The sequence below is a fragment of the Colobus angolensis genome, unplaced genomic scaffold (genome assembly GCF_000951035.1).
Source record: "Colobus angolensis palliatus isolate OR3802 unplaced genomic scaffold, Cang.pa_1.0 Scaffold111, whole genome shotgun sequence".
Lineage (NCBI taxonomy): Eukaryota > Metazoa > Chordata > Mammalia > Primates > Cercopithecidae > Colobus > Colobus angolensis.
In genome coordinates, this window is record NW_012112142.1 from 2,752,188 (window position 1) to 2,763,813 (window position 11,626).

The 11,626-nt window shown below is 40.0% G+C and overlaps 1 protein-coding gene across 1 annotated transcript in view; it reads left to right on the top strand.

Moving 5' to 3' along the window:
* The window catches only part of LRBA (LPS-responsive vesicle trafficking, beach and anchor containing), a 785,611-nt gene extending 774,425 nt beyond the window's left edge, over window positions 1-11,186 (top strand). Inside the window, exon 57 of the mRNA XM_011956584.1 lies at window positions 9,846-11,186. Within this exon, the coding sequence (XP_011811974.1) occupies window positions 9,846-9,936 (91 nt within the window). The 3' untranslated portion in view covers window positions 9,937-11,186. The remainder of the gene's footprint in view (window positions 1-9,845) is intronic.
* The last annotated feature ends 440 nt before the right edge of the window (window positions 11,187-11,626 follow it).

Here is an 11,626-nt window from a genome sequence, read left to right on the forward strand (position 1 = left end):
GCATTGAATCTATAAATTACTTTGGGCAGTATGACCATTTTCACAATATTGATTCTTCCTATCCATGAGCATGGAATGTTCTTCCATTTATTTGTGTCCTCTTATTTCCTTGAACAGTGGTTTGTAGTTCTCCTTCAAGAGGTCCTTCACATCCCTTGTAAGTTGGATTCCTAGGCATTTTATTCTCTTTGAAGCAGTTGTGAATGGGAGTTCACTCATGATTCGGCTCTCTGTTTGTTATTGGTGTATAGGAATGCCTATGATTTCTGCACATTGATTTTGTATCCTGAGACTTTGCTGAAGTTACTTTTCAGCTTAAGGAGATTTTGGGCTGAGACAATAGGGTTTTCTAAATATACAATCATGCCATCTGCAAACAGAGACAGTTTGACTTCCTCTTATCCTAGTTGAGTACCCTTTCTTTCTCTTTCCTGATTGCCCTGCCAGAACTTCCAATACTATGTTGACTAGGAGTGGTGAGAGAGGGCATCCTTGTCTTGTGCCGGTTTTCAAAGGGAATGCTTCCAGCTTTTGCCCATTCAGTACGATATTGGCTGTGGGTTTGTCATAAATAGCTCTTATTATTTTGAGATACATTCTATCAGTACCTAGTTTATTGAGAGTTTTTAGGATGAAGCACTGTTGAATTTTGTCAAAGGCCTTTTCAGCATCTATTGAGATAATCATGTGATTTTTGTCACTGATTCTGTTTACGTGATGGATTATGTTTACTGATTTGTGTATGTTGAACCAGCCTTGCATCCCAGGGATGAAGCCTACTTGATCATGGTGGATAAGCTTTAGGATGTGCTGCTGGATTCGGTTTGCCCATATTTTATTGAGGATTTTCACACTGATGTTCATCAGGCATAGTGGCCTGAAATTTTCTTTCTTTCTTGTGTCTCTGCCAGATTTTGGTATCAGGATGATGCTGGCCTTATAAAATGAGTTGGGGAGGGTTCCCTCTTTTTCTATTGTTTGGAATAGTTTCAGAAGGAATGGTACCAGCTCCTTTTTGTATCTGGTAGGAATTGGCTGTGAATCTGTCTGGTCCTGGTCTCTTTTTGGTTGGTAGGCTATTAATTTCAGAACTTGTTACAGGTCTATTCAGGGATTTGACTTCTTCCTGGTTTAGACTTGGGAGGGTGTATGTGTCCAAGAATTTATCCATTTCTTCTAGATTTTCTAGTTTATTTGCGTAGAAGTGTTTATAGTATTCTGTGATGGTAGTTTGTATTTCTGTGGGATCAGTGGTGATACCCCCTTTATCATTTTTATTGTGTCTATTTGATTCTTTTCTCTTTTCTTCTGTATTAGTCTAGCTAGTGGTCTATTTTATTGATCTTTTCAAAAAAACCAGCTCCTGGATTCACTGATTTGAAGGGTTTTTTGTGTCTCTGTCTCCTTCAGTTCTGCTCTTAGTTATTTGTCTTCTGCTAGCTTTTGAATTTGTTTGCGCTTGCTTCTGTAGTTCTTTTAATTGTGATGTTAGAATGTTGATTTTAGTTCTTTCCTGCTTTCTTTTGTGGGCATTTAGTACTATAAATTTCCCTCTAAACACTTTTAAATGTGTCCCAGAGATTCTGGTATGTTGTGTCTTTGTTCTCATTGGTTTCAAGTAACATCTTTATTTCTGCCTTCATTTCAGTATTTACCCAGTAGTCATTCAGGAGCAGATTGTTCAGTTTCCATGTAGTTGTTGTGGTTTTGAGTGAGTTTCTTAATCCTGAGTTCTAATTTGATTGCACTGTGGTCTGAGAGACTGTTGGTTATGATTTCCATTCTTTTGCATTTGCTGAGGAGCGTTTTACTTCCAATTATGTGGCCAATTTTAGAATAAGTGCAATGTGGTGCTGAGAAGAATGAATATTCTGATTATTTGAAGTGAAGATTTCTTTAGATGTCTATTAGGTTGCTTTATCCAGAGCTGAGTTCAAGTCCTGAATATCCTTGTTAATTTTCTGTCTCATTGATCTAACATTGACAGTGGGGTGTTAAAGTCTCCCACTATTATTCTGTGGGAGTCTAAGTCTCTTTGTAGGTCTCTAAGAACTTGCTTTGTGAATCTGGGTGCTCCTGTATTGGGTGCATATATATTTAGGATAGTTAGGTCTTCTTATTGTGTTGATCCCTTTACCATTATGTAATGACCTTCTTTGTCTCTCTTTATCTTTGTTGGTTTAAAGTCTGTTTTATCAGAGACTAGGATTGCAACCCTGCTTTTTTTTTTTTTTTTTTTTTTGCTTTCCATTTGCTTGGTAAATCTGCCTCCACCCTTTTATTTTGAGCCTGTGTGTGTCTCTGCATGTGAGATGGGTCTCCTGAATACAGCACACTGATGGGTCTTGACTCTATCCAATTTGCCAGGCTGTGTCTTTTAATTGGGGCATTTAGCTCATTTACATTTAAAGTTAATATTCTTATGTGTGAGTTTGATACTGTCATTATGATGTTAGCTGGTTATTTTGCTCATTAGTTGATGCAGTTTCCTTCATAGTGTCGATAGTCTTTACAATTTGGTATGTTTTCACAGTGGCTGGTAGCGGTTGTTCCATTCCATGTGTAGTGCTTCCTTCAGGAGCTCTTGTAAGGCAGGCCTGGTGGTGACAGAATCTCTCAACATTTTCCATGTGTAAAGGATTTTATTTCTCCTTTGCTTATGAAGCTTAGTTTGGCTGGATATGAAATTCTGGGTTGAAAATTATTTTCTTTGAGAATGTTGAATATTGGCCCCCACTCTCTTCTGGCTTGTAGGGTTTCTGCTGAGAGATCTGCTGCTAGTCTCATGGGCTTCACTTTGTGGGTAACCCGACCTTTCTTTCTGGCTGCCTTTAATGTTTTTTCCTTCATTTCAACCTTGGTGAATCTGATGATTATGTGTCTTGGGGTTGCTCTTCTCGAGGAGTATCTTTGTGGCATTCTCTGTATTTCCTGAATTTGAATGTTGGTCTGTCTTGCTAGGCTGGGGAAGTTCTCCTGGATAATATCCTGAGGAGTGTTTTCCAGCTTGGTTCCATTCTGTCACCTTCAGGTACACCAATCAAACGTAGGTTTGGTCTTTTCACACAGTCCCATATTTCTTGGAGGCTTTGTTCATTCCTTTTCATTCTTTTTTCTCTAATCTTGTCTTCTCTATTTCATTAAGTTGATCTTCAGTCTCTGATGTCCTTTCTTCTGCTTGATCAATTCAGCTACTGATACTTGTGTATGCTTCACGAAGTTCTCATGCTGTGTTTTTCAGCTCCATCGGGTCATTTATGTTCTTCTCTCAACTGGTTATTCTAGTTAGCAATTCATCTAACCTTTTTTCAAGGTTCTTAGCTTCCTTGCATTGGGTTAAGAATGTGCTCCTTTAGCTCGGAGGAGTTCGTTATTACTCACCTTCTGAAGCCCACTTCTGTTAATTTGTCAAACTCATTCTCTGTCCAGTTTTTTTCCCTTGCTGGCAGAGTTGTAATCCTTTGGAAGAGAAGAGGCATTCTGGTTTTTGCAATTTTCAGCCTTTTTGCACTGGTTTCTCCCCATTTTCGTGGATTTATCTATCTTTGGTCTTTGATGTTGGTGACCTTTGGATGGGATTTCTGTGTCTGGATATCCTTTTTGTTGATGTTGATGCTATTCCTGTTTGTTAGTTTTCCTTCTAACAGGCCTTTCAGCTGCAGGTCTGCTGCAGTTTGCTAGAGGTCCACTCCAGATCCTGTTTACCTCGGTATCACCAGTGGAGGCTGCAGAACAGCAAAGATTGCTGCCTGTTCCTTCCTCTGGAAGCTTCATCCCAGAGGGGCCTCTGCCAGAGGTCTCCTGTATGAGGTGTCTTTTGGCCCCTACTGGGAGGTATCTCCCAGTCAGGAGACACAGGGGTCGAGGTTCCACTTGAGGAGGCAGTACGACCCTTAGCAGAGCTCAAACACTATGCTGGGAGATCCACTGCTGTCTTCAGAGCTGTCAGGCAGGGACATTTAAGTCTGCTGAAGCTGCAACCACAGCCGCCCCTTCCCCAAAGTGCTCTGTCCCAGGGAGATGGGGGTTTATCTATAAGCCCCTAACTAGGGCGCTCCTTTTTTTTCCAGAGATGCCCTGCCCAGAGAGGAAGAATCTAGAGAGCCAGTTTGGCCACAGTGGCCTTGCTGAGCTGTTGTGGGCTCCACCCAATTCGAACTTCCTAGAGGCTTTGTTTACACTGTGAGGGTAAAACCACCTGCTCAAGCCTCAGCAATGGCGGACACCCCTCCCCCCACGAAGCTTGAGCCTCCCAGGTCAACTTTAGACTGCTGTGCTGGCAGTGAGAATTTGAAGCCAGTGGATCTTAGCTTGCTGGGCTCCATGCGGGTGGGACCCGCCGAGCCAGACCACTTGGCTCTCTGGCTTCAGCCCTTTCCGGGGAGTAAACGGTTCTGTCTTGCTGGCATTCCAAGCACCACTGGGGTGTGGGGAAAAAAAAAAAAAAACTCCTGCAGCTAGCTTGGTGTCTGCCCAAACGGCCAGTTTTGTGCTTGAAACCCAGGGCCCTGGTGCTGTAGGCACCCGAGGGAATCTCCTGGTTTGCAGGTTGTGAAGACCATGGGAAAAGGACAGTATCTGGGCCAGAGTGCACCATTCCTCAGGGCACAGTCCCTTACAGCCTCCCTTGGCTGGGGGAGGGAATTCCCCGACCTCTTGCGCTTCCTGGCTGAGGCAACCCCCAACCCTGCTTCAGCTCACCCTCTGTGGGATGCACCCACTGTCCAACCAGTCCCAGTGAGGTGAACCAAGTACCTCAGTTGGAGATGCAGAAATCACCCACCTTCTGTGTCGATCTCTCTGGGAGCTGCAGACCAGAGCTGTTCCTATTCGGCCATCTTGCCAGCCTGAAGTATCTTTTTTAGTAAATAAAATTGAAAGAGCTGCAAACATGTTTAATGTAAAATGCCTTTATCTCTGCATATGAAGAGTCCCCTGAAAGATAGGGCTTATTTCCTAGAAGCTCTCGAGTGGTAGAATTTGGTGGGATCATCTTTATCTGGCACCTTATTTCCTCTTAACATACAATCACTCATTTTTGTTCCTTTAAAAAAAAATCGTGGCAACATGTAATATTTTCCATCTAAACTTTTTGATATATAATTTAGTGCATTATGTACATTTACAGTGTTGTGCCACCATCATCCAATTCCAGTCCCTTTTTCATCATAAACAGAAGCTCTGCCTGTTAATGACTCTCTCTCCCTGCCAGCTCATCTGCATTCTGCTTTCTGTCTCTATGAATTTGCCTCTTCTAAGCACCTTCTGTAAGTGGAATCATACAATATTTGTTGTGTTGTGCCTGGCTTATTTCACTTAGGATAACGCTTTCAACATTCTTGCATGTTGTAGCACGTATCAGAAATATTGTATGAATATTCTGCGTTCTGTTTATCATTCACCGGTTGATGATGGACACTTGGGTTGTTTCTACCTTCTGGCTACTGTGAGTAATGCTGCTATGAACATTATCTACAAATATCTATTCAAGTCCCTTTTTACAGTTTTTTTGGGTGTATGCCCAGGAGTGGAACTGCTGGGTTATATGGCAGTTCCATGTTTGACATTTTGAGGAAACTTTGAAGTGTTTTCCACAGTGGCTGTACCATTTTACATGGGTTCCAATTTCTCCACATCCTTATCAACACTTGCTCTATTTTTCAGCAGTTGTCCTAACAGGCATGGTCTCTCACTGTGGTTTTGCTTTCCCTAATGACCAATGATGCTGTCTTTTCACTCTCTTCATAGTGTCCTTAGACGCTCAAAATTTTTTTTTTTTTGAGACAGGGTCTCACTCTTTTGCCCGGGCTGGAGTACAGTGGTGCAATCACAGCTCACTGAAGCCTCAATCTTCTAGGCTCAAATGATTCTCCTGCCTCAGCTACGTGGTAGCTGGTGCTACAGGCATGTGCTGCCATGCCCGGCTTTTTTCTGTGGAGACGGGGTCTCACTGTGTTGCCCAGGCTGGTCTTGAACTCCTCCTGGGCTCAAACCATCCTGATGCCTCAGTCACCCAAAGTGCTGGGATTATAGCCATAAGCCACCATACCCAGCCCTGATTTTACTTTTTATGAAGTCCTATTTTTTGTTATGAGTTTTTTGTTTTGTTATCTTGTGTCTTTCATTTTGGTATCATATCCAAGAAACCACTGCAAAATCCAAGGTCATGAAGGTTTTCCCATATGTTTTCATCTAGAAGTTTTATAGTTTTAATTTATATTTAGGTTTTTGATCCATTTTGAGTTAGTTTTTTAACATAATGGTAGGTAAGGGTCCACTTTGTTTTGCATGTGGACATCCGATTTTCCCAGCATCATTTGTTGAAAAGAAGGTGCTTTCTCCATTGAAAGGTCTTGGCACCCTATTTTAGCACATGTGTGAGGAATTATTTCTCAACTTTCTCTTCTGTTGGTCTGTCTATATCAGTATGACAATGTTTTGGTTACTGTTGCATTGTAGCAGTAAGTTTTCAAATCAGAAAATGTGCAACTGCTAACATATTTCGTCTTTCTCAAGATTGTTTTGGCTGTTCGGGGTTTCTGTCTTGCTCTGTCGCCCAGGCTGGAGTGCAATGGCACGATCTCGGCTCACTGCAATTCTTAATTTTCCTTTTGGACTGCTCATTGTCAGTGTATAAAAATGCAACCGATTTTCGTGTTGTATATCCTGCAGATTTACTGAGCTCTAAGTTTTTGTTTTGTTTTGGTGTGGAATCTTTCTTTAGGATTTCCTACATATAAGATCATGTCATCTGTAAACAGAGACAGTTGCACCCCTCCTTTCCAATGTGGATACTTTTTTCTTGTGTAATTGCTCTGTCTAGGACTTTCAGTATTGTGTTGCATAAGAGTGGTGAAAGTGGGCATCCTTGCCTTGTTCCCAATCACAGGGGAAAAACTTTTTTTCGTCAAGTGTGGTGTTAGCTGTGGGTTATTCATACATGCTGTTTATCATCTGAGATGGTTTCCTTCTACTCCTAGTTTATTGCTTTCATAATAAAAGGATGAATTTTGTCACATCAAATTTTCCAGCATCAGTTGAGATGATCATGTGGGCTTATTTTGTTGTTGTTCATTCTGTTAATGTAGTATGTTATGTTGGTTGACTTTTGCATGGTGAGTCATCCTGGCATTCCCGGAATGAATCTCACTTGGTCATGGTGTCTATTCCCACTACTATGCTAGTAAATTCAGTTTGCCAGTATTTTGTATCCTGGTCTGTATGTTCTTTTGTTGTAATGTCTTCAACTGGTTCTGGTGTTGGGGTAATACTGGCCTCACTGAATCACTTAAGAAGTGTTCTGGATTCTCTAATTTTTTGGAAGAAATTGAGAAGGATTAGTGTTAATACTTCTTTAAATGTTTGGTAGAATTCATCAGTGAAGCCATCTATCTGGTCTAGGACTTTTCTTATTGGGAGGTTTTTGATTACTGATTCAGTCTCTTCATTCGTCATAAATCTAATCATTTCTATTTCTTCCTCATTCAGTTTTGGTATACTGTTTTCAGGAGTCTATTCCATGTAGGTTGCCCTATTTGGTGGTATACAGTTGTTTCTAATAGTCTCTCTTAATTCGTTGTTTCTGCCAAATCAGTACTGTCCAAACTTTTATTTCTGATTTTAGTAATTCAAGTGTTTTTGTTGTTGTTGAGATGGAGTCTCGCACTGTCACCCAGGCTGGAGTGCAGGGGCACAATCTCGGCTCACTGCAACCTCTGTCTCGCAGGTTCAAGTGATCCTCCTGCCTCAGCCTCCTGAGTAGCTAGGATTACAGGTGCCCACCACCACACCCAGCTAATTTTTGTATTTTTAGTAGCGATGGGGTTTCACCAGGTTGGCCAGGCTGGTCTCAAACTCCTGACCCCACGTGATCCACCTGCCTTGGCCTCCCAAAGTGCTGGGATTACAGGCATGAGCCACCATGCCCAGCCAAGTCATCTTAGTCTAGCTAGAGGTTTGTCAATTTTGTTGATCTTTTCAAAGAACCAATTTTTTGGGGTTTTTTCTATCATCACTTTACTATTTTCTGTTTTATTTATCTCTTTAATAGTTTCTTCCTTCTGCCTAGCCTTGGGTTTAGTCTGTTTTCTAGTTCCTTAAGACATAAAATTAGCTTATTGAATTGAGATATTTTTAAATGTATGTGTTTACAGCTAAACATTTGCATCTTAGCATTGCTTTTGCTGCATTTTGTAAGTTTTGGCATGTTATATTTCCTTTTGTCTCAGTATTTTCTGATGTCTCTTATGTTTTCTTTGACCCATCATTTGTTTATTTTCCACATATTTGCAAATTTTCTAGTTTACCTTCAGTTATTGGTGTCTAGTTTCATTCTATTATGATCAGAAAAGCTACTTTGTGATTTTAATCTTTACTAAGTCATTAACACTTGTGGCCTGACATATGGTTTATCTTGGAGACAATTCCATTGTGCACTTGAGAAAAATATATATTCTATTGTTGCTGGGTGGGTGTTATATATATAGGTGTGTCAGTTTCAGTTGGCTTATCGTATTATTCAAGTGTCCTATTTCCTTATCTTCCACCTGGTTGTTCCACCCATTATTTAAAGTGGGGTACTGAAGTCTAAAACTATTACTGTAGAACCATTTCTCCCTTCAATTCTGTTAATGTTTGCTTTGTATATCTTGGGGGTCTGATGATAAATGCATATATAATTGTTATATTTCTGTGAATTTACCTTTTTCTCAATATAGTGTCCTTCTTTGTCTCTTGTAACAGTTTTTGACTGAAAGACTATTTTGTCTGATATTAGTATAAGCCACCTCAGCTCTCTGTTAGTACTTACGTGGAATATCTTTTCCATCCTTTCACTTTCAAGCTGTTCGTCTTTAGATCGCAAGTGGGTCTCCTGTAGACAACATATATTTGGATCATGTTTTTTAATCCATGCTACCAATTGCTTCCTTTTGGCTGGAGAATGTAATCTCTTTAATGACTGATAAGACTGACTTTTGCCACTTTGCTCTTTTTCTCTCTGCCTTAAGAGTTTTGTCTCTCATTTCCTCCTTAATGTCTTCTTTTGTGTTGATTTTTTTGTAGTGACACATTTTAGTTCCTAATTTTGATACGAGGTACTAGGAAGCATACTGAATATGGCTTCTAAGGGCTGTCCTAACCAAACTAGACAGAGAAAAGTCTAAGATAATGGGCTATGCCCAGTTTATGTTCACCTATTTTCTCCATCTCTTTCCCTGCACCACCTCTTTGGGGACAGGAGACCAAAGAAGCTTGCAGAAGTTCTTACCTTCAGTGAGTTCAGTGAGTCACTGTGTTAATGAGGACTAGGTCCTCACCCAGAGCATGATGGACATAGACTCCTTCTCCACAGAGGGGAGATCATCTTAAATTATGGTCAACACTCTTCTTTTTCACTCTTCATTGATTCTGCACCTGTCAGAGGTGGTGTCTCTTGTCACTTGAGTGTGTGCTGCTGCTTCCACCAGCAGTTACTTTGAGATTGTGGTTCCTTCTTTTGATTCTGTTGCTTATGTAAAGGATGGGTCTTGCCAGCCCAGTTCTCCTTTAGAAATTACCAAATCTGTTCAGGTTTTAGTGACTCATCTTGCACACACCAGCTGTCCTTACCCTTTCAGTGAAAAAGCAAGCTGTGGCTTGGATCCTTGTGGAGTGTCAGAGGCAGTACTCTAAGCTTACCCAGGGCTACATTTTAGTCATGAAATACACACCTTAGTTCTCACAAATTGGAGCCTTCACTGCCATCATCTTCTGTATTTACTTTGTGGATTTGGGGAGAGCAGTTTTTAGTAACATCTCTAGGACACACAGGTTTGTAAAAGTCCTTCTCTCTGTGCTTCTCCTAGGTGCATCGTTTCTGGCATGGCTTCAGGAAGCATTGTGCTATTTTACAACGACTTTAACCGGTGGCATCATGAATACCAAACCCGCTACTGATGGTGACAGCTGTGCATTCACTCTGCCCCTAGGATGAGCAGAAGTATCTGGAGCATCATTCTCTTCTACCACATCTGAATGTAACTTAAATTTGCTCAAAGAAGCAAAATATTTTTTAAAGTTATTAATAATTGCTATTTTTGTAGTCTTTGCTTGACTTTTTTGGGGGGATTAGCAAAGCAGAAAACTGGCTGCTGGGTTCTGTAGTTTTAAAAAATCTATATTTTTAGTCATAATGAGAAGTCTATTTTCACCAATTATGGAAACGTACAGTGGAACAAGTAAACCACTTATTCCAGCTATAATATTATGAAGAACATTTCCCATGCATCTACAAGCTTGAGAAATAGGATTTTCACAGTGGGGAAGTGGGTTATAATATTGGAATAGAAAAATCTGATGCTGTAATTTGGGTCCTGTATTTTTCCAAACTGTACTTCTTCAGCACTAATATTTCTGGGATTTAAATAGTAATGTTTAAATTATGGTAAATGTAATTTAAAACATCTCAGTTAATTCTGTCACTGTTATTCTTCAAGCATGTTTTAGACCTAGAAAAGTATGGTTTGGGGGAGGCATTTTATTGTGTGGTTAGCACAAGGAATCTAATTTATAGCAAGTGTGAAATAGTTACCATTTTTTTCCTGATCTGTCATCTTCATAGCACAACAAAATGAAACTATGGAAATGCTCTTGCGCTCACAACATTTGTTTTTCTTTTAAAGTAAATGCAAGTACCAAAGCTCACTACTGCGGTTTGCCTGTGCCCGGACAATGAGGCAGAGCCATTGTTGGGGCCCCCTCTTCCCTCCCCAGGTTTGCAAGTAGAGGCTACCAGGTGCTGTATTCAGCAACACCTGTTTTACTATTTGTTATTCAACTATCTCCACCTTCCTTTTGATTAGCAATTTGTACTAAGAAACAATGTTATTTGGTGTTGTATAATTCTACTTTTCTAGTAGATTACTGTGTGGAATTCTGTGAAAAATATTTGAGAAAAGGCCTGTATTGCATAAATAAATTCTTTGTATGTTGTGAACTTTGATTTCTATTTCTCTCGCAGTAGACCTCAAGTGGTCCCTCTTTTTCCTACACACTCAGCTATTCTCTAAAAGCAAGGATTTGGAATGAACAATTCAGTTTGACAGAAAAAGCTGAATAAAATAGCATCTGTAATTGAATTGTTGGAAATGCCTTTTTTGCTCCTAAATTTTAAACATCATTAATAAAATAATGATTCACAAAGAAAATGTCAAACTCTGATTCAGTCCTAGTTTTTGATCAATAACAAATGTGAGAGATCCTCCTGACTGAAAACAGGAAAATAAGCTTTCTTTGTCCAGATCTCTCCTCTTATTGAGACTCAAATGACCTAGACCTGAATCTTACAAATGCCTAGACAAGGAACTTTATATACCACTTCATCTGAGATCCATCATTAAGAAAACAGATGATGGTGAAATGTGGGGGGGAGGGAAAGTACATTTTAGAATCAAAGAAATATGCAAGTTGCTGATAAATTAATTGATGAACATACTTTTAATATCCTCATTAACTTGTGAATATTACACTTTGGAAACTTAACAATGGTAAAAGAAAATAGTAATACCTAAGTCATATGCCACACAAATGATGCTTCAACCACCTTATTCTTAACAAGCCTAAAGTAAAGCTCCTCTTGAATCCTAAA